This window comes from Danaus plexippus (genome assembly GCF_018135715.1).
Source record: "Danaus plexippus chromosome 18 unlocalized genomic scaffold, MEX_DaPlex mxdp_35, whole genome shotgun sequence".
NCBI lineage: Eukaryota > Metazoa > Arthropoda > Insecta > Lepidoptera > Nymphalidae > Danaus > Danaus plexippus.
This window is the reverse complement of record NW_026869854.1, coordinates 2,065,365-2,089,063: the sequence shown is the minus strand read 5'-3', so window position 1 is coordinate 2,089,063 and position 23,699 is coordinate 2,065,365. Positions and strand designations below refer to the sequence as shown.

General features: G+C 31.3%; 1 protein-coding gene across 1 annotated transcript in view; it reads left to right on the top strand.

The window, feature by feature from the left end:
• Positions 1-638: 638 nt before the first annotated feature.
• Positions 639-23,699, top strand: part of LOC116773178 (nephrin-like) — a 47,152-nt gene continuing 24,091 nt past the window's right edge. The window contains exon 1 of the mRNA XM_032665580.2: positions 639-903. Within this exon, the coding sequence (XP_032521471.1) occupies positions 765-903 (139 nt within the window). The 5' untranslated portion in view covers positions 639-764. The remainder of the gene's footprint in view (positions 904-23,699) is intronic.

Here is a 23,699-nt window from a genome sequence, read left to right as displayed (position 1 = left end):
GTGCTTTAGCAGTAAATGTTTTCTTGCATCTATTTTCAAGAACTGAGTAGGTATGTTATTAAAAAAATTATCAGTTTCATGCTTCACTTATAACGTTTTTAAGAGGTAATTATTTTTAATGGTAAGTTTCAACAATTGATCGGTGATTAAATTGTTGTTTATTTTTCTGCTAACAGTAAAGGATGGAAATACTGACGCTTACCGGAATATTAAGATTTAATTATAGTTAACAGTATATTATATATAGTTATACAAAACAGTGTTCAGAATAAAAAACGTAATTTGTTTTATAAAAAAATTCATTTCCGTACCTATTAGTATCCAAATTTATTAAATATATTTCATTTACTACTTATAAATAAAACGGAAATATTAATATTTAAAGCGTTTCAAAAATTTTAATTCCTTTTTTAATAATTGTTATTAATCCACGTTACGTAAAGAAAACACCCTTGTTAATTTCCTACTATTGGTTGTTAAGAAGCCGATCCGTGAATACTACTCAGAAATATATTTGACTAAAATGTTAATTAAAACATACAAAATGTATTCAAAAGTTCCATTAGTAATGACTGATTATCACATACTACCATTTCCATCTCACGCCTGCTCTAGGATCAGTACGGCGCGGACTTTACTCCGGGACGCACGTCACTTAAGGGATACAATTCATCGGATAGTATCTTAATTTCATCAGCTGGATTGAGATAATATTCCCAAGTGGCTGTGTTTATTTTTGTGACAAAGTTTAAATGTAACTTTTCATGGGGTCTGTCCGAGGTGTGGTCCGGGAGACCCCGGGGGGTGCGTGTATGTTGTGGCTGTTTATCCTGGTAACGATGACAAACGAGTGCCGTGGTTATGTGGATACTGATGAGTTTGTAAACGATTTGGACCGACCAAGTGAGTCTTAGTTATGTTCATTATACATTTTGGAGTAATTATTGAAGCATAATTTTTTTATAAAATGATCTTAAAAATTGTATTCTTTTTACAATATTTGAGTTTTGATTTGCATCAACCATTTGAATTTGTGAGCTTAGCTATAAATAACTCTAGAACAATATCTTCACTTATATATATTAATATTATTTTATAACCACATTTTCTACCGTTATCGCACATCGTGGGGTCTCCTTGCTTAAATTTTGGTCCTGATAAATTATTTAACAGCAAATTTATAGACAACACGTCATTAAAAAAAAAGGAGAATGAATCTATTTCTGTTTTAATCTTTATATAGATTATTTTAAAGATAAGTTTGTTCTATTAATAAGGGAATGTATAAAATAATGAATATCAAAGTGAAAATATTCATCTGTGACCATTGATAACTTTTTTAGAATCTACGACTGACCGACGAGGCGATTCAAATCATTACATGTGAAAACTTTAATAAACAAGACAGTATTGTAAGTTTACACAAACAACATGGACGCATCTGTCAGTGACTTTAAAATAAATTTAATATGGTCTTTGTTTATGTTATACAAACACCGCCCTCTGGTGACGGTCGCTTCCGATACAATGATAAACTTTTTCAGGAACTATTAACCTACTTTAAAAGAAATATGTGTTCAATGTTATTAAAACATTTTTAAAATATTTATTTCACAACTATATTGATGAATATTATTTGATATTTTTTTACAACTAACACCTGTTTTCAAGTGTTTAGGCTAAAGTACTAATTGTGTGCTAATGGCTGTGGTTACGTCTAAAAAAGGGAATCCAGGAAGTTAAAGATGGAGTAAATGTAAGCATTGTCTTTTTTTGGAACATCGTCGTATTGAAATCAAATACATGTATTTTTATGACCACCAGAAATTTGTGGCTACAAGACCTTTCCATATGAATTAAACAAGTTTATAGATCCAGTAAGGCTACAGAACCATAAGGGTAGTTAGTTTGAGTTGAACCATCACTTTAACTTGTTCAACAGACACGTGATTCGTTATAAATAATACAAGTCAGCAAAAAGAAAACAGCTGTAAAAAAGTATTTACTCCTTATAATAAGCATGATTTTGAAAACATACATAATATACAGCGTTATTTGTTTTCAAAGCTATTGTATAATCACTGGTTGAATATTAAATGATCTACTTAAGGAATATTAATTTCCACGGTTCGGGCTTCTTCAATTTGCTATGTTAATATGAATAGAAAATTTAATTAAACATTATTCTGGATTTCTCATCCAAAGGATTTTTGAGCGATGAATACAAAGACGCTCTGATCAATATATTCCTTTCTTAAATCATGAAGTATGTATGATCTGAATATTTAGGAAATTTAAAATCGTTTCTGGTTAGCAACAGACTTAAGAAGCATATATGACGTTTTCTATAGTGGATCAAAGCCTATTAGGGGGATGGGAGTAATGTCACTAACTAGTTCCCTCTTTGCTGAGATTTTACCACGTGACACTTCAGCCGGAGTGAGCGCTTGTTTTTGAGAATTTCTTAAGGGTAATTAAGAAATTCAATATATGTTCAAATTTGGAAAGTGCTTAGGAACTTTTCATTCTATACAAAAAAAAAATGTCTGTTTTGGATTAATTTCCAACAATGTTGAATGTGACTATAATACTTAAATTAATTAGCTTTATAACATTATTATAAGAATATTTCACACTAATATTGGATAATTAAATGATATTAAAGTCGTATTGTATACATTTGTATTGTAATTACAGTGCCTACTATAGTCCGTATTATGATATATTACTAATAATTATATTTAAAATTCAGTACGAAGTAAAAGTATGATATGAATTATTATTATTTTATTTTTAATACAAATTCATTGTATTAGTTTTAAACCAAAACTAGTTTCTAAATCAATTATATAGGACATTACTTACTTTTTAAGAAGCTTAAATTTATTGTGTTTTTAAATAAAATGGGACAAGGGAAAACCTCTCTTGAATAATTTATGCTTTTCCTAGATTTACTGGTATACAAAAACAAAAATTAATAAAAATATTTTCTAGGTCACAAATCGTTAAAAGATAAGACAAGATAACAAAAAGATAAAATAACAGTAAGTTTCTATTAGAATAAAGTGTCTTATACTATTCATATTTTGCAAAAATTATAATAACTTGATCAAAAAGAATTAGTACTAATTCACTGGTTTCTCACACTTTTGACCAGTAAACGTCAACTATCAAGGTAACTGCCAAGTAATTCAGAAAAAATATAGTTCTAGTTCGATACTGGTGTTCTAGCTTTGACTATTACTTGAACATTTTCAGCTAAAACAAGTAGCTATCAAAAACTGAAATAATTATTTTAAGATTTTATGAATCGATGCTAATAATTACATGTGACTTTTCAGAATATATCTCCTCAGTTACAAGTCCCACGTTTCTTCGCAGATCCTTAAGCTTTATGTGTGTATGAGACGATATCAATTCCTTATATCCGAAGGCCGTTAGTGTATTTTCAGGTTGCATTTTCACAAAGTAAATTACTCCTCTAGGCGTTCACAGACACTATTATATTTTGGTGATATAATATTTAACAAGATTCTTATGGCCATAATCAGACACTGAAGCAATTGTGTAATTTATGCGCTGCACTACAACTTCTTTCTCCAGCTATATTTTGTACTCTGCTTGAGAGCTGAATTTAAGCTTTTTTATAACTGCACTGTCGTATTCGTAAACAAACACACCCGGTTATAGCAGGTTGTTAGCAGGCAGAAAAAATAAAGTTAGAGACAGGTCAACTATCTACTTTTAGAGCACGATCCTTTAGACAATCTGAAATCTAGACGTTCAGATCGGGAGGTATACCATAGAAAGAAAGCTTACAAATAAAACGATAGCCTCGTAGATGTACGAGGCCCCGCTAAAAGTTTCCGAACGACAAGTGAAACTACGAGATTCCCTCAACTGTTAACTAGATATAATATAGGTCCAGGCTATCACTGTTCCGCTTACCTCCAAAATACAGCACTCAACACCAAATTAATATCTTAGTGTGTCGTAATCAGTTTAAATCTCAATGTCAGAGCCATCTTTTATGTGGCTTCATCAGACAATAAACCGGCACCAGATATGTTGGGTGGAGGCTCTTATGGGAAGCTTGTTACTGAGAGAAATTATGTTTTTTTTGTACGTTTTAATATTTATCAGTTGAAAACAGATAACCTTATTACGAGGACTGATAATCGTCTGTTCCTATAAAGATGTTAATTATAACTTATCTGAAAGTCAAATTTGTTTAATGTTCTTCTCGCGATACATAATTATGATCTTACCCAGAGTGAATATCTTATTCGTCGGCAATTCAAAGAAGTGTGCACTGTGTGTATAATGGAAATGAGGATTCTATGCAGTAAAAATAATTTTCACATATTTCTTCCCATAAGAATTTGTCATTTTATTAGTAAAATGCAAAGTTACTAAATAAGAATGAATTAAACACAACAACCACATAAGTGATCTCATTTATTTTATATGTATAACTTAAAATACCTTTTCTTGTAACTTATAACTGCATACACAGAGATACATACCTAAATGAAGTTGTAACTTTTTCATTTTTATTTTATTAGTTGGTACGAAAGTGTATTAGTTATGTTTTAGCATTCAACAAATATTGAGCAATTAGTACCTTGAATTTACTTGAACATTTCATTCTATACTTTCCATTTAAATTTAATGTTGGAAAAATCATGATGCTTCAAATAATATTGTTCATGAATTATTCAAGGTTTATAAAGATTTCAGAAATACCCCAACATGATTCATTTGAAGTTATAAAATTATCATAAGTAATACTTCAAGAATAAATTCTTCCCTATTTTTCAAACAGGAACCCAAATAGCGATGACTAATGTCCCGGTACAGGGAATGTTACCGCGGGTAATACTTGAAATTTGTCAAAGATATATACGAAATAACTTTTGTGATGTCACATATATACATAGGAATAATAATGAATAAATAAATATTTAACTAAGCGATATTTCAACTGGAATTTCAATAACTAATAACATCAAAATACCATGGATTTGCCATGCGGGTGCCGGGTCCATCGCGTTGCAGGGAGAGGAGTTTCAACGGTGCCTGGGACTTGCTACCCAGGTGTAAGTTAAAGGGGGCCCTATTTAACTCGCGTTAAATGCTTACCTCCGCCGTCCTAGCTCCTCTGCCAACTTAATCAAATTTGAAAGGCGCCTACTAGGACTGCCTTCGAAGTACGTTCCAAGACCAATTTGATGTTCGTTTTGTACAGGACCAAGTTTTTTGTAGGTTGTAGAGATATTCAGCTGTTACATCTTTCGCTTCCACTTTAACCACGTACAAATTCACGACGAACCTATGTCTAGTGAGTTCGTTAGTGAGCTCGTAATATTTATTGACCTTGGTGGTGTGGTCTTTGGGATGTTGGTTTCTCAAGGAACCTTAAGCTTAACTATCACAACGCGCTTTAAAATTCGAGAATACATAAATATGTCTGGTCTGGAGGCCGACGCACACATATCCTCTGGGATTTTGTATTGTTTCTCATACGTATCCATCATTATAGTTCTATACGAAGCCGCTTTAAGGAATGAGTAACACTTGACGTTTGATTGACTTGACAGTTTCTAAAACCCTATTGTGACAACGCGAGTATTGGCCGCTATCCAGTAGTATCCTACATCCCACCAGCAAATGCTTAGCAGTTCCAATTGCCTTCCCGAAGATGTAGCAAGTTTTTCGGTACCTTTACTCCATCTTACTAAATTACTTAGATCTGGGAGAATCATCGGGAACGCATTGAGATAAAATTTTAGCAGTGCTGGCGACCAATCACGAATTCAGGTTACGCCATTTGATTGGGATGCAAAAATCTCCTATGTGTAACCACACTTTCTGCATTTCTAAGCTCATTGCATGGATTTTATATTTAGTATTCTCGTATTACCAAATAAAAGACTTTAATATATCCGTATCTTTTGGTCTTCTTACTTGATCCTTAACCTACTCTGTTACTTTGTATTCCTATCATACTCTGTTTATGGAGTTGAAGTCTTGATTCTAGTTCTGAGGAATCTTTGTGTTTTGAGAATGATCTAACGACGTCATCGTGGGATTTCGCCAGGATATGTCTCTTGGAAACTTTTAGCTGTTTATAGAGCTCCGATGGACTTTTTGGATTCATCCCTAAACTAATTCGATCCCTGAATAAATCTGACTGATTATCCGACAGAGCGAGTCCGAGCCACAACTTCAACACCTTTATAACATTTGGAAGTAATTTTGACAAAAGATTTTTATTTAAATCATAGACGAAGAAAAGCCGCTGTAATATAGGTATTATACGCAGTATTTCATTATAGCAACAGCATTATTAAATATTGGAAATACATTGAGTATCGCAACTGATGGTTATAGAAAAGTCAGTATGACACAGGATGACGTTAAGCTTATTTTAAAATAATAATAAAAAACATACCACACTTCTTCAAGCACGATTTCTGATCAAATGTCTAGTAAATAGCACAAGTGTCTCTTTAACAGGTTTAATTCTTTCACCAACACATTGGTTTTTATTTCTAAAGTGATAATAATACTGTCTCCATACAATCATAGAAAATGTGAGCCTCGATGTAGAATCATATAAGAGAGCGTATTATTGTTTATGTTAGAATAATACGTTAACGACCTTACCTTTCTGAACTTTGTGGTAAATTGTATAAATTAATAGGATTAGTCCCCCAGATCTGTTTAAAAGTTTAAACTACAAAATTTTGCTGTTAAACTTTATAAAGGAAGGTCTAATAACCTCGTTACATAGCGAAATCCTTTTTTGTAAAATGATTTTTGTTATGTTATTTGATAATTATTGCAGAAAATTTTAGGAAACTCAGATTTCTATGTGATAAAAGACCATTAGAAGAGTTACAAATTACATTTCAGCGTTTGATAGAGTATATCCAGAAACAGAAAAATAATCCGTTGCCTTGAAACTTGAAAAAATAATAATAGAGGCTTTGTTTCACTGAAATCTAATAAAATTGATATATACGTAAACTAATATGTAAACTTTATGTTAAATTGCGATACAACTCCAGACGAGTTCATTCTGTTTTTTTATTCAACACTAGCTGTTGTACGCGGCTCCGCCCGCGTGTTGGTTGCTTTTCGCATAACCATATATATGCCAAACTTAAAATAATTACATACATACCGAAAAGAGATGATAACAAATGATAGACAACCACAACTAACAAACGACAATGACCTCTCGAACCGCATGGAAGTCATTACACAACGGAGAATCCTCATACCGCGATCTAGGTTGATGACTTATTGTATCAACGCCATCTATCGAGCACAGTGTTCAACTGCGCCCGCGCTCACTGCATTATTTGTTATTTTTGTTACCTCTCATAAGTTTTAATATTAAGAATAGCATATATTAAAAGTAATTTACTATTAACTAATATATAATACATAACTAATCAATATTAAGTTGTAGTGCTTAATAGTTTTGAAGCAGTGCTTGAAGTAAATTTTCAATTGACCAATTTTTTTTCCCTTAACCGATTTTGACGAAACAAAGTTTTGACAATGCTCCTAATATATGTAATCCAACTGTGAACCGCGTTCAAATCCGTTGTTTTGAAGTTATAACGTACCAGACAGACACACAGACAAAAATTCCAAAAATTGTTTTTTTTTTGGTTTCTATGACTCTTCTTTAATCGATTTTTACTGTCTTATTATATGTATAGATAAAACGCCAAGAAACTAGTTCACATATTTTAATCGTTTTTTTTTCTACAAATAATTTCTTGTATTAAGCGAATAAAATGGTTTTGGAGTTCATATGACAACTCAGTAGTGTACAATATCATAACATTTGCACCTGTATCGGATGGAATTATATTTAGAAGTCTTTATTACGTTTTGGTAGAGTTAGAAATTTCACATATTATATTGCGTTAAAGCTTTCTACTGTGCTTTGAGCTTAGCATTTAGTTGCTGGGTCGAATTTTTGCAAGGATATATGTATTCCAATTTATTTATGGTGTTAAAATATCATAGCATGAAAAAATTTAAAACTGTATCGTTATTTTATTAGAGTATTTAGTATTTTTTTAAATTGTACTGTTAGTTTTGATATTTTGATGATTCATTTAAAACTATATATCAAGCTTTTACTTAGATACTTTTTTTAAATATTATTATAGCACTAGCTACAACGTCTCAAATTTGCACTGAACAGATAGAGAACCGAAAGACACATATATCGCGTACATATCTATATTTGGTAAAAAGTATTTTATTAATAAAAACAGACAAATCATACAGTATTTTTGCTGAGATTAAAAATTTGTTAGTATTTAAATTTTTGTGTCTTAATCCCTTAAGGATGACTGATCCTGATTAGATGAAAATTAGAGTTCACAACTTATAGTCCTGAACATGTTATATTAATTTTGGTAAAGTAGAACATTTCTGTGACATTTATTTCTCAATAATATCCAAATAACTCACAGCAGATGACGAAATTAATTCAATATTATAATAGATAAGGAGAAATATTTTAAAATCATAGAATTGTGGTCAGATATTTTGGCACCAATCCATTTCAAAAAATACAAAGGATAAACGTGCATTCATATAGTATATGTATATATGAAGTTGCTGTACCGTTACTAATTTTTACAAACAAATATATTTATTATACTTCGAATATTTGAAGGTGGTAGAGGCTAGCTGTGGTCAGTTACTACAGCTTGAACATGGGCTGGCTCGAACGGGGAAGTGCCAAGCTCTCACTGAGGATCTGCCAGAAGTAGTCTTTAATGACTGCGTTTCGTCCGATAAGTGACCGAGTTGGTTGACCCCTCTTTTTTTTATATAAGAAAGGTGGCAGACGAGCAGACGGCCTAAGTGATGGGCAGTAGCCACCGTCGCCCATGGACATTCGCAACATCTTCGTTGCCAACCTTGGTTTTTTAAGGAAGAGGAATGGCTGGGAATGAGGAAAGGGCAGAAAAGGGTGGAAACAGAGAAAGGGCAACCGGTTTCCTGTTCCCACCCTTGCACTTACCCCATTACCCCTGTTCCCACCCTTCCCTGCCATTTCCTTCTTCTTACCCCTCCCTTCATCCTCAACAAACGATGTTGGCAACGCATCCGCAACTTTGAAGTCTCTCATGCCGCCTCTCATGCGTGAGGGCGCGGGTTCGAAACCTGGCAAGTACCAATGTGATTTTTCATAGTCATATGTACTTTCTAATAGTATTTAGACACCACTGACGAACGGTGAAGGAAAACATCGTGAGGAAACCTGGACTTATAATTTCAAATTATAAGTTTGAAATCGCCAACCCGTCTTGAGCAAGCGTGGCGATTAATGCTCAAACCTTCTCCATGCGAGAAGAGGCTTATGCTCAGCAGTGGGCTTCCGATAGGCTGATGATGATGATGAAATAACATCCGCAACACAAGTTGTGTTGCAGATGTCCATGGGTGATGGTGACTACTGTTCATCAAGTAGGCCGTCATCTCGTTTGCCACCCTTCTCATAAAAAAAAATAAGCGAGAAATACAAGAAGCGCAAAAAGAATTATCATTTCTTTAGCAGAATTTTTAGATCAATTTAGACAATTTAGATTTTAGATAAATACTACATTATAAATTACGTAAGATCCATTAAGTAATAAAGTGTTATACATAATATGATGTTAAATTTTCAAGAAAACAAATCATTTATTACCATGGTTTTGGAAAATGCCTACATACATTGGTGAAACACAATAATGACTGACATAATACAGTCATGTTAATAATAATGTCAATAGCTAATCTATTTTGGTTAATATTACCGAAACCCTTATCTGTTTCAGAAGATTTTGATAGCCTACGAAATCCACCGGCTAGGTTTATTTCCAGTTGAAGTTGTGTATTCTATTCCAATAACATTATAGATTAGTAGAACTTTAGGGTTAACAACTTTGATAAATAACGTCCTCTATCCAAAGATAAGAAGCTCTTGGAAGTTATTTAATATATTGGCAACATATTGACTGGTTCTTGATGTATATCGTTGTTGTGTATTTTTTTCCGTAATACTAATAACGACAGACCTTAGTAAAGTTTCATAGCTAATGTCAGAGGGATATAAAGGACGAGTGGCACGGAACTAAAAAAAACGTAGATACATATCATACAAAATCTGAAAAACATTTTAAATTAAATTAATTTACCTATCAACATAATTAAAGTATCACTACCATATTTACAGATTGCAAAAAAGCTATTTAGTGTGAAATTGGAATAAACATATTTTAAATGGTTTATTTGCTTTTTTATTTAAAAAACACAACTCCGTTTTATCATAGTGTTTAATTTAATTGCACTAGTTTGTTTCATAGCTATATTTATTATGTTTTATATAAAGCATCTGCTTTTGTTAGTAACGGATTCACTCAGCTTAATTAAGATGGACTTAGGTTTTTTCTTAACATGCTTTTGCCCGTAACCTCTATAGAATCGAAACGAAAGAAAACAATGAAAGAGTAAAAACAGAAAAGGTACTCTGAATATAACTTTTGATAAATCATGTTCCGTAGGAAACGAACTAGTTCAGCAAATTTCATTTACATTATTGAACCTGTAAATGTTTTTTCAATAAAATAAAATGTAAATTTATTTTTTCCTGCCTTTTTAAGTAGTAGTCAAAGTTTAACTATCCAAAAGAAATTTATGCAGTCTTTTTAAAAACTTAAAGCTTTTATTTTGTAGTACTCATAAAAGTAACCAGAAGTATATAATTGAATCCCTATATTAAAAAATACTTTATTTAAAAAGTAACATTATAACCCCAATGTTAATAACTGACAAATACAATATTTAAAAGCAGAGATTAAATAAAATATACAAAAATATAAATTGAAAGGTTTGTAATTAAAATGTTTATATTATTTTATCTTTTTTATCTTTGGCATAATGTACGATTTAATTAATACTCGAACCGTTTTAAACATAAGAAAATCTTATTAAAATATATTATGTTTAAAATGTTTTCGTCCAAAAACGTGTGAGCGTGTGGATGGAAAAAACTGTTAATAAATACTTTTAAATTTCTAAGAAGAACTGTACAGAACATTTTAGTGAAATGACTATATTTTTTGTAAAAAGTTGTTGAATGTAGCATAGATATAAATAATTATGAAGGAGCTACGTGGAACTCCACGTACTTACGTTGAACACGTGGTAAAATTGTGTACATATATCGTCACTTAAATATATAGACATCACTGTTTACAACAGGCGCGTCACTTGGTTTTCCTTACATTCCAGTCACGCTTGAACTTCAACTAAATATTTTGAACTCAATGATCTGTTTTAGAGAGATGCAAACGAAAAAATATGCATATGAAATTAAATAAAAATTATTAAGAATAATTTTTATAATTTATGGAAACTTACGAATAAAGAAATAATTCTGGCAACAAACTGAAAATATGTGTTATAACTTAAAATATTGAAACTTTTATGAAATTTAATACACCTGTTTTTATTATAAAGTGTTAAACCTGTAACTGTTGGAAATAAAGTGTCCAAATTAATTTATACATTAAATTATTAATCAGATACAATTATATTGTTCTTATTATTATGGGGCTTTTACTTTATTATGGAGCTGATGACGGATCTGTTCATTTTATTTCTTTCTTTCTGTACCTATGCATGGATTTAATTCATTGTACAGTGCTTGTGGTAAGTTTTAATACAAGTTAAATTCAAGCGATTTATCAGATTTGTTGCACTTTGAAGCAAAATATTGTACGCAGTTTTAAACGCAAAGACCAAGTTATGCCAGAAGTTATATATCTTGTATATCAAAATACCAAATCATTATAAAGAAATGAAATGATAATAGCGTTATAGCAAAAAATGTAAAACATATATCTTTATATACTACAAGTGTGGCAAAGGGGCGAGCAGCTCATCTCTAGTTAAGCCGTCACCGCATTCTACAATGAAATACCAGGGGTATCACTCGCATGTTGCTGACCCTTGAAATACTGATTTATTCTTCTCTTGAAGAACCCGATATAGTAGTCTCTAGGAAAAGCCTCAACAGGAAGTTTATTACATTATAGAACTATCTTGCTAAGTAATTCCTCTGAAAATGCACTATTCGCGAACATTGCTCCTTAAGGTGCGAGAATGGACTCCCAATGGTGAGTGGTGAGATGATAAAAGATAGCCGTTTTTATGGGCGATTAAATGCTCACAGGGGGTTAAGTATTTTCCTTAGACTTAAAGTTTTAATACCGCATGTTAGCACGGGAACGTTGACAATTCCCACAACACGGTTTTGAATGGAGTTATAAGTCTCAGTTGGTATGTTGGTGCAATAATTCAGTGATGAAAATATCACTCTATGTAAGCTGCAATTTCTTATTTACACAGTAATTTACACAAGAATAGCTGCCTAGAGATGAAGTACCTCGCTCTGACGCCAACTTTATCAGTTAAGTGACTCCGGAGTCATTGAATGTTGTTGAAAATTGTTCAACAATACCAAGGTTCCAAATAGTCCAAGAAGTATTTGTAAGAGTGTCCTGAAAATGTGGGGCCAAAGTGAATGGATTTTTGCTAGCGGTAAACGCATAATCTTGTGATATGCTGGGGCATGGAGTACTTTAGATTTCAGATATCAGGAAATTTTCAGTTGAGGGACCGTGGCGGAAGTTTTATTAATATTGAGAAAACGGTCGTGCTCTTCTGAATATATCTGACACTACTTGTTGAATACAGGTTCCACTTAAGAGAAGGGAAACAACATGGCAACAAGTCTGTAATTTGACGGATCTGAACTATTAGCTTTTTTAAGTAAGGCGAATGTAAGCAAATTTTAAACGAAGATGGAACTTTTCTTGTGTGGTAAGAAAATGTAAAAAGACGCTTATGACAGGATATTACTCTGTAGCACACTTTTTGAGCACCATCACTGGTATCCCGGGCCCACTTGACTTATGGAAGTTAAGTCAAAGCAACACTAGCCGAACATCCTTTTACGAGAAGCTTATTTCAGATAAAGAGTATCCATAATGTGAACTAAGACTTTCGAGACTATTCATAGACGAGATAAGAATCATTGTCCGTGATCAAGGTTCATGCAAAGTAATCGAATCGTCGGGATTAAGGAGTTAAAATATTTAAAAACGCGTATTAAATCCGAAAATATGTTTTCTTTCAAAGAGTTTCCATACCATGTTATGGTGGGAGATGTGGTGCTACTTCCATCGTCCATTTTGACTTCATCGAGGGAAGTTTGCGAGGAAATCGAGAAATCGTTAGAGGTAGTTGATAAATAACAAAATGAACTGACAGACATTTTTATCTAATATGCCCATGATCACGGTTGCTGTAAAGTAATTGAAATATCGGGAAAATGTGCAATAAAATGAAAAAATCGCGTGATATATTCGAAAAGCATAGTTTCATTTTAAATGTGTACTCACGAAAATGTTCGATATCATTGTGAAACTTAAAGTAGCTGTTCTAGTTTAAAATTATGTTAAGTTAGGAAAATCTCTTTTGATTTAACAAATTAAATATAGGTTTTTTTTTGTGTCCAGAATGAGGTATAGATATTGTAAAAAAAGGCAGTAGTATAAAACAAAAATTTTAAAAATTGAATAAAACAAGAAATTTGGACATTTTTGGTGACATTGTCCCCATTTCATTGATATTTAAAAATTAAAAATTTCAGTACAATGAACATAGGATGCAAAAAATATATTGTTAACATTTTAAGAACAAAAATGTTATATATAACTATTGAAACCACTATGGTTATTTGTAATGATTAATAATGGCGTGTCTATTGTGTCACATGGAATCGTCTACAAATAAATACATATTGTAGGTTCCTATTTCCGGAAATAACGCATATTCTTGTGGCTTAGCAATGTTTCTTTGCACGTCAGACTGAGTGTTCACGTGTTGGTAGACTTGGTAAATTTAACATTATAATATAATGTATGTATTTGAAGAAATCGTTTTTTTTATATATATACATGTTTTTAATTTATACAATATAGAGATTTTTAACACAATTTAACACGCATATTAGAACAAATATTAGCGATATACATTCATATTTGGCGTTGTCAAAAATAACGGAGTTCTTGAGTACCTCCTCTTGATAGAAACTTACATCATGCTTCAATGTATTTTATTGTTTTATTGATATGTATCGTTGATGTTTGTATGTGACTAGGAAACGATATAGTAAATATTATTAATAGCATTATATTATAAAATATTCTCTTTATAAAACAAAGATAAAGAAAAAAAAAATTCGACCATCGAGAGTAAGCTTACTTCGTCAGGTTTTCTTAATTATAAATTTCTATAAAAACAAACACGAGATGTATCAATATAATATAATACCGATATAAATATTTTATCTTATGGCAGTCATATTTAAACAACTTATAATTTGAAAAATTTAAAGAACCCAAATTATACTCTATCATACAACATAAAAGTCAATGTTTCTTTATTCGTTCCGAAGCCGATATAAAAGCCACCAGCCAGATAATCTAGTTCCACTAATATTCGATTACACTCTATTTGCTTGTGTCATGTTTCCAAGTTAAGAGTTTTGCTTCAATTTGACTTGATTGTACACTTCCGAATGATCAATTTGAGATTAGGATAATAAATGAAGCTAAGTAAGATATCTGAGAAGGATTCTCCTTTAGTGTATTGTTGTGCAGTTTTTTACACATACCAAAATAATTCTTTAATTTTCCAAAATTTTTATAAAAATTGTCTTAGTGCTGTGTCTATTTCTTTTAATCAGAAAAATATTAAAACATGAATATTGTCTTCGGCAGCTCAATGAATAAAACGCTAACAAATTGATTGAAAAGATTGGTGCTTAGAACAATAACGGTAATATGAAAATAATACTGAGGCATTTTTAAACTCTTTTCAAATAAAATATATTCTTTAATAAAAAAAATGGACACAGAAAAAATACATTTCTTTGTATTTGTTAGTTATGTTATAATAGAACCTTTCTTTTCAGGCTTCAGAGATAGGAAACATTGATATGAATATAATATTTGGTTATGCAAACTGTAAAGATGTATACATATTGTTAATAATTATTATTTAATATAATTTAAATTAAAGTGTACTTTATAATTCTAAGCTTAACGTTATTTATATTCTGATATTCATTGAGAATTCTCACAATAGTGAACTAGCGCCATCTGTATGATATTGTAACTTACACTCACCTAAATGTCTGTGACATCGAATATTATGAATAGGATGTAAGTACTATACGATTCTGTTACAAGTTATGGAGCAATAAATATGGAAGAACTGCCTAATTTAATTTATAGTAATATATAACAGGGAGACTATAAGTTGGCCTTAGACCTTGAAAAACTTTCGTAATACAGTTGTCAGAGTAACGAAATCAGTTATAGAAAAATATGAAATTCTCCATCCTTTCTAAATATATAAATTTAAAAAATAAATAAAAGATATGTAAAAGTTAAAAAAACATGAGTGTAGCGTTTAAAAACATAACAATATAAAGTTTGAAATGATATTTTATGATTGATCAAGGCGATGGCTGTTAAATTGTTTCCAAACTAGTAGTATACATAATGACTCTAAAATAAGATGATTAATAATAATGAAACTAAGGGTAAAATGAAAGAATGAAAATTAAAATTCATAGGATATTTGTTATGGATATGCAGCCCCCGTATAACGGATAGCTGTTGTATCGATTGTATTATTTATTGTACCTCGGAATAGTTATTTTTCTATAATGTACATCTATTCTTTAAAAGCATTCTTATTAACTCGCTATTACACAGAGAAACTAATGTCAAAGTTGGTCCATCCATTTCAGAGATTAATTAAAACAAAGAGACAGAAGAAAAAGGTAGAAAATTTGCATTTCGGTAAGTGTGTGAACCATGTTTGTATACATTCATATTCATCTACAAAAAAGTAGTTATTTTAATATAATAAACCGTCTCTAATAAAATATGTATTTAAATAAATGAGTAACTTACTAAATTATTACCAAAATTGTAAAAACTTATGTTTTTACATTCGTGGAATTTTCCATAAATCTATATATGATTTGGGTTTGGGGAATCTATCATCGTTAAATCGTTGTGTCAATAGAGTCTCTTTTGTGTTCTTTATAACAAGAAACCGTATGAGCTCGGTATCATAAGGTTTTGATTATTTTATAGTAGATATAATCAACGTGAACTTTTTATTTTTCATATTTGTTCAAACCACATTTATATTATAATAAGATCATATAAATAAGGTTTTAGTTTTTAGCAGAGTCAAGGCGACTTTGTTAAAATTACCACATGTCAAACAAAAGGCAGGAAGAATTAGAAAAAGTAAAACTTCGTGTGTCAAGTTTAAAACAGATCAAATAAAAACGATACAGTTTTTTTTTCGAAGACCTTTTAAACGAATATAAAACTGTGTAAAATATTTTATATATGAATAACGTCCGTCATTGCCTCTGATTTCAAATAACTCATTTGTAAGGAGGTGAACCCGAGTTAGGAAAATATATTTAATCCTTGTCTTGAAAGCTCTTGTACGATATAAACGATAATAGCATTGTGTCGCTGTTTCGTAAGTCTTTATAGTAAACACTCACAACGGTCTTATGTTACCACAGTGAATTAATAATAAGTATCAATTTACATTACAGGTATAGTTTTTTTCATTTACACGTATTATGATTTTGACAAACGATAAGAAACGATCCTTTCATATTTACTTTTTATTTGTAATTACTTCGCTATTTACTATTGTTTCATTGTTAAATAAAATAAAAAACAAGGCTGTGTTGAATCTAAATAAATAAATTACCAACCATCTTTCAGTATAAATTTAATTATTTTGTGAAATATTATAATCATACCTTTAATTTTAATTTAAAAATGACGCCAGTCATTTTAAGTTGGTAGTGTTTGGACTATAGAATTATTCCAAACAGTTTAATTGCAGGAACATATTAAAAGCAGAACCAATAGTTACCTTTAGTCGTTACAAACAGTTTCTCTATAAACTCTACAAACAAGAGTAGGGCAGCACTAAAATCTTATGTTCACATCAGGACATGTATCAAGTATGCAATCACCAATGCCGAACACGTACTACCAACGTGTTTCCTACTTTTTGGAAAGTGTCTTCATGCACACTCGCTACACTGGCTGAAAATCAAAACCTCGAAAATAATAGTAAAATTAATTATAAAAAGAGTAAAATATTACGTTTACAAACGATAAATTCTGAGAGCGTAAAGAGTCATTTATATTTTATAATACTTTATAAAACGTTCTGTTTTTCAATTCCAATAAAAGTGTAACTACAGATGTAGAATTATTTTGAGTAAAAGGTTATTTTAATTATTCGTATGATACAGTGGACTGTTTATTTTAATCGGGTAACTTTAAGTATTAAAACATTCACACTACATTGGTTTGAAATCTTGTGTTATGGCATGGCATTGTGTAAGCATGTATATAAGATTTGTGAATAAAAATAATAGACGAAACCTCTCAGCATTCCATGGATTCACCGTGCGGGTGCCGGGTCCATCGCGATGCAGGGAGAGGAGCTTCAACAGTGTCTGGGACTTGCGACCCAGGTGTAGGTTTGAGGGGCCCCTATCTCACGCGCGTTGAACGCTCACCTCCACTGTCCAAAGTGCTCTCTCTGCCTAACTAAATTTGAAACGAGCCTACTAGGGCTGCCTTCGACGCACGTTCCAAGAATGAACTGATGTTAGTTCTTGACAGGCCTAAGTCTTTTAGCAGGTTGTAGTGAGATTTGGCTGTTATACCTCTCGCTCCTACTTCTACCGCGTACAAATTTACAACAAACATATTCTTAGTGAGTTCGTTAGTGAGCTCGTAATACTTGTTGACCTTGATGGCATGGTCTTTGGGGATGTTGGTTTCCCAAGGAACCGTGAGCTCTATTAGTACAACGCGCTTTAAAATTCGCGAATATAAAAATATGTGCGGTCTGGAGGCGGACGCATAAATCGCGGTCGTGGGACTCAGCAGCAAGCCAGTCGGATGCTGGATAGACGGTGTGTGTGTCAATAACCTTAGTTACGCAGACGACATGGTTCTGCTGGGTCTGCTGGTTCTATTAGGTGTCTCTTAAAGATGTGTGAGAAATATGCATTAAAACATGGCCTTACGTACAATGTCAACAAAAGTGAGTACATGATCTTTGGGATCCGTGGAAGGGTAATTGACTATGAACCGGTTTTAAGACTAAATGAAAAACAGTTAAGTCAGGTTAAAGAATTTAAATATCTTGGTCATTACATTTCCGAAGATCTCAGAGACCATGCAGATATTGAACGTGAACGAAGGGCACTTGCCGCCAAATGTAATATGCTTGCCCACAGGTTTGCTTGATGTAGTAAAGAGGTGAAAATAACTTTGTTTAAGTCGTATTGCCAAACATTTTATACGTGTGCCCTGTGGAACTGTTACAGCAAGAAAGCACTAGACGCACTGAGAGTGCAATATAATAATGGATTCTTTTGGTACAGATGATTTGTTGTCTATAATAAGAAAAAGAACCGCATCTCTCCTTAACAGAATGCGATCAAGTCCCAACAGGATTCTGAAAATGTTCAGTGCCAAGCTGGCCGAGCCTACGCTTCAGCACTTTGTCAACGTGAGGTGAGGCAGGTTAGGCTAAGCAAATAATCTTTTCTTTTTTTTTTCCTTTCTTATGTTAATTTTTTTGTCTTATTATCATTATTTATTATGCTAACATAGTTGTAAGGGTTCTTTTTTTGTAACTAACAAATGGACTGTAAATTGTCTGAAATAAACAAATTATTATTATTATTATAAATATCCTCTAGGATCTTCAATTGCTTCTCATACGTGTCCGTCATTAAAGGCCAATCCGAAGCCGCTTTAATAATAGAGTAAGGCTTGACCTTTGAATTTGTAGCCCTATTGCCTTCTCTCACAAAACCTATTGATCGTTTTTTTTGTGACTAACCGCTTCATGTTTCATTTCTAAAACCTTATCGTGACGACGCGAGTACTGACCGCTATCTAGGAGTACCCTACATCCCACCAGCAAATGCTCAGCAGTTCCAATTGCCTTCGAGCAGATGTAGCAAGTTTTTTCGGTACCTTTGCCCCATCTTACTAAATTACTCTGATCTGGGAGAGTCATCTACACTAATGAAGACACTAATGAAGAAAAGACGAAATTGGTATGGAATATACCAAACAATGTATCAAGCATACAAAGGTTAACTAAGGGGCAATTCTTTTATTTAGCGTTAGGTAAATCTAAAAGCTGATTTTCATTAAAGCTACTTATTTTAATTTTAGTTTCATTTAAATTGTTATTTATAATCAAAGCAGGATTTAACTTTCTCAGTGCTAAAAAATTTTAAAGGAATATTTTCTGAGAAAAAACTTGAACCGTCCTTTTCTTAGGATTATATTTCTGATAATTCGTCATAAAAGGGTAATTTTTATTTTTAATTTTAAGCTTTATATAAATTTAAGTTTTATATAAATTCAGAATCTCTTTTTTAAAAGTACTTAGTTATTTACATGATCGTTAAGCACAAAAACATGCTTTAAGCAACTACTGTTGAGGGAAAATATAAATGTCATAAAAAAAAAACAAAGAAGCTGAATTTATTTAAAACAAAACTTATTAATTACTTTTAGTTCTGTCCTGTTATTGCTTTGAAATATGAGTGTCAGAGGAAAAAGACCAACTATTGACAGCAGGAATTAAAATAATATAAGTTTATGAGCAGACTATATTATATAAGTAGGTATGCAATTTGAAACAGAGTTCGTTTCTGAAAGACTATATTGAAAAATATAAAAACTTTAGCATATGAAAGTACGTACAGGAACGGAGTTTCTTCAAAAAACAATTTCGTTTAACGTAAAGCGAAACTTATCTTGAAATTATTATGTATGCGGGCTATCTGCGAAGTCGAAATGAATATTAATTGATTAAAGAGTATATTTAAGAAACGTATTCATAAAATATAGCAAACTCAAAATATATTATTTAGAAGACGATTGCTGCACAACTTTATGAAGAGGACCGCCAGGTTTAATAAAGTTAAATTATATAGAGACATGAATAAATAACAAGATAGATAATTTCAACTTCTTGTTTACTGTTTGAATAACGAATAACTATTTTATATTGTTATAATAGTGTGTCTTTTTGTAGGAATTATATTATATGATGTTGTAAGATACACCCTGTCTGCTATTTAGATTTCAATCAAGTTTGCAAACTGTACATATGGCTGTCAATACGTTTGTTGTTAAAGGATTGGTAATCAACACCAAAGCACTGATGTTCTTCAAGCACACATAACATATCAATATTATAAGATAATTCAGAATTAAGGATAAGTCAGTCTTGATGGCGGAAATTCCACCACACGCCACTGACGGCGTCTTACACTTCGTTTACTAGTTCAGTCTTCGCTTTTGTGGCCCATATAACTACCCACTGCCACTTTAGCTCGACGATCCCCTCACTTAAGCTTCAATCAGCTATATCCAATTTCTCAAAGAATTTCAAAATATCAATAGAGTTGTGGGCCCATGCTTGGAAATAAACGGCTTTGTTATAACACAGTTATATACCAGTCTGTAGTAGTTTTATATATAAATAAATGTACAAAAGTTTAATTATTTCATTGCAATATTGATGAAACGTTGAATTTATAATGGTAGTTAGTTTAGAGTTTCACTCAGATTATATGGAACAGTTTATATGCAATTTGATAGAAATCGGAATTGAGGCTAATGAATACAAACCAACTGGACTTATAACTAATCTGAGAAGGCAAATATCGTGCTCCTATCCTGAGGTTTATAATTATGATAAGCTTTCGAAAAAAACACTAACTGATGGTTACGATCTTTTAAAAAGAACGTATCACTGATGTCATTCCATAAATCTTAATGTTTTTCTAAGCCTTTGAAAATTTTATGTTTTTAGTTACCTATTTTTATTTGAACACCAAAATAAAAATTTTAATTTACGCTAAATACAATAAAAGTGAATATGAACAAAAAATATACACGAAATAACGGTTCTCGCGGAGAAAAATTATGGATGACAAAAAACAAAATTTCTAAATAATTCATTCAATAAAATCACACTTGTTTTGGGTTTCCTTTATACCTTCTGGTTGAACCTGTATCAAAGGGTATAAATGCACAATTTTCATTGTTTTCACGCTTTTAATTAACATTATATTAAAAAGTTAATAATTTTTTTATAGTTTAGTGGAATCCACAAGTAAATTTATGGATTTTTATATTCAATTTAAAATAATAGAAATGACTGTAACATTCATTCCAACCTTAATCTTTCATAGAAAAAGAAAAATTGTTAATTGTATTTTTTTTTCTTAGGAGAATAATAAACAATACTATTTTATTAAAAGTGTGTTCAATTTATTAAACAAATATTTTTGCTCCTTTCGTATAAATACAAAATTTTTGCATAAAAAAGTTCTTGATAGAAATAGCAAGTAAGTGAATTTCGGCATCAGTTGTCTCTAGGGAAATTATGATTATATTTCTCATAGATTTTATCATGTGAAGTCTAATATTAGAAAATCATTTGATGATTGATGACAAATGATAGATTACTTTTTATTGCTCCACAATCAACATTAATATTCTGAAATCGTTTTCCCATATGTAGTTTGTTTATTTTAGTTTGCATTGTTAATTTTTCATCCAGTTGATTTAATCACGTTAAGTTTTTCAGATCACATATGGCCAATATCGTTAACAAAGATCGCATAATTCTAACGTAAAAGTATATTATCTCAGCGCTATTAAATATTATAGCCTTTGCCTCGCTACCTACTCGGAATCATATCTTTAGCAAGGCAGGGTCTGCCGGTAGGTGTATATTGATTTTTTGACCCCGTTCGGAATTTTAAATTTCTTATCAAACTCATAAAGTTGTTATCTTTGTTTTTGAATATCAATTCACAACTCTTTTGGGGCACCTGAGAGTTTGCTTTTGGAATATTTCTCATTTATTTTTTTTTATTAATATTCAAGAGTATATTGAATATTGTTTTATTCTTCTATAAAAGTGATGTTATAATTTTTCACACTATTGGCGTCATATTTTATGTAAGAGAAATGAGGTTTTAATAAATGCACAGTAAAGGAATCCGAGACAAAAAGATATCCATTCGTTTAAAAGCAGAAATACAAAAAAAAATATATATAAAAATATCAACGCTAGGGATGGTGCAGTCAAAGCTGTAGTAACATTTATTGCAAAAAAATAATACGACATCAAATTTGGATTCTGGGCCACAACCAGATTTTGACTTTGTTGTTGTAGCTCTAGGAATATTAGCATTTAGTGGAATATATTATTACTTTTAAGATTAAATTGTCACATGTCATATCTAGTCTTGAAATGAATGTGGTCCTGAGATAGAGCTAGGAACTAGGTTAATAAGTGGACATCAAAGGTTATGAAGGGGCGTCATCCCATTTGAAAAAGACAAAAAATGGCTAAGTTAAAAACGGAATATAGGGTATTCTTAAAAACTTACTTGTATATATATATGTAGGTAGGTGCTTGTATAAATAAAACAGAATAAATAAACAAACCCGAATAATGGACAAGCGCTCGAGATTTTTGGTAACGCTTTTGAGAATACACCAAGTAATTAAACATAATGCTTTTAACTCTATTTAATACATTTGCTTTCTTCCATTTCCATCTTATAACATATGTAAGAGTAGCCTAATAAAGTGAAAATAATACCTGCAGTAAATACCCACAGATTTACTTTGGTTTCATAATATTTTTATATATTAAAATATAAGTACTTCCGAAAATGTAAGATGATTAATAGTGAGTGATTTTGAAAATTTTTAATTGAAGTTCCGGCTTGTTAAAAACTTCGATTAAATATTTATTAATAACATGTTTCGAAAATTGTATTTTGTTTGAGTAAAATAGGAATTTTAAAATGAAATTATATTTTATTAACTAAGTGAGAAGGCCTAACAATGTAAATAATTGCTGTTGTGTTTACGCAAGCCAAACGAAAATGCAATTTAATAAAACAATTTAGCAACTTAGTAATAGTGAGTGTTAAATTTCCAATATTCAAGTTTACATTCTTCCTTATATAGGAAATGTTTCGCGTTTGTCCATCAATACTATAATACACGAAGATTTATGAATGAAAGACTGTAAAAGCTCCGTATTTGGCGTCGTGGCAATTTAGACAAAGAACATTACGAGGACTTTATTGCCTTAGTACTTTTAATTTTTGTAAAAAATAACGTTTCGAGTAAAACAAATATGAAATAAATATGGAAAGTTCTTAACGGCCCAAGAAAGATTAAAAATACAGAATAAAGTATAACAGTGTGATTGAATTTTTGATCATATAATAATATGTATAAATATATACTCGTACAAATTAATTTCAGAGGTGATACAAATACATTTAGAAAACAAACATCCATTTGAACCAGATCACTCGTCTATGAAACGAAAGCTTTCTTCTTTTGTTGACCTCACCGTTCTTTGTTGCTGATGAAACTGGCTCACTGTTTTTTTTTTTGGTCAAAGTCAAGCTA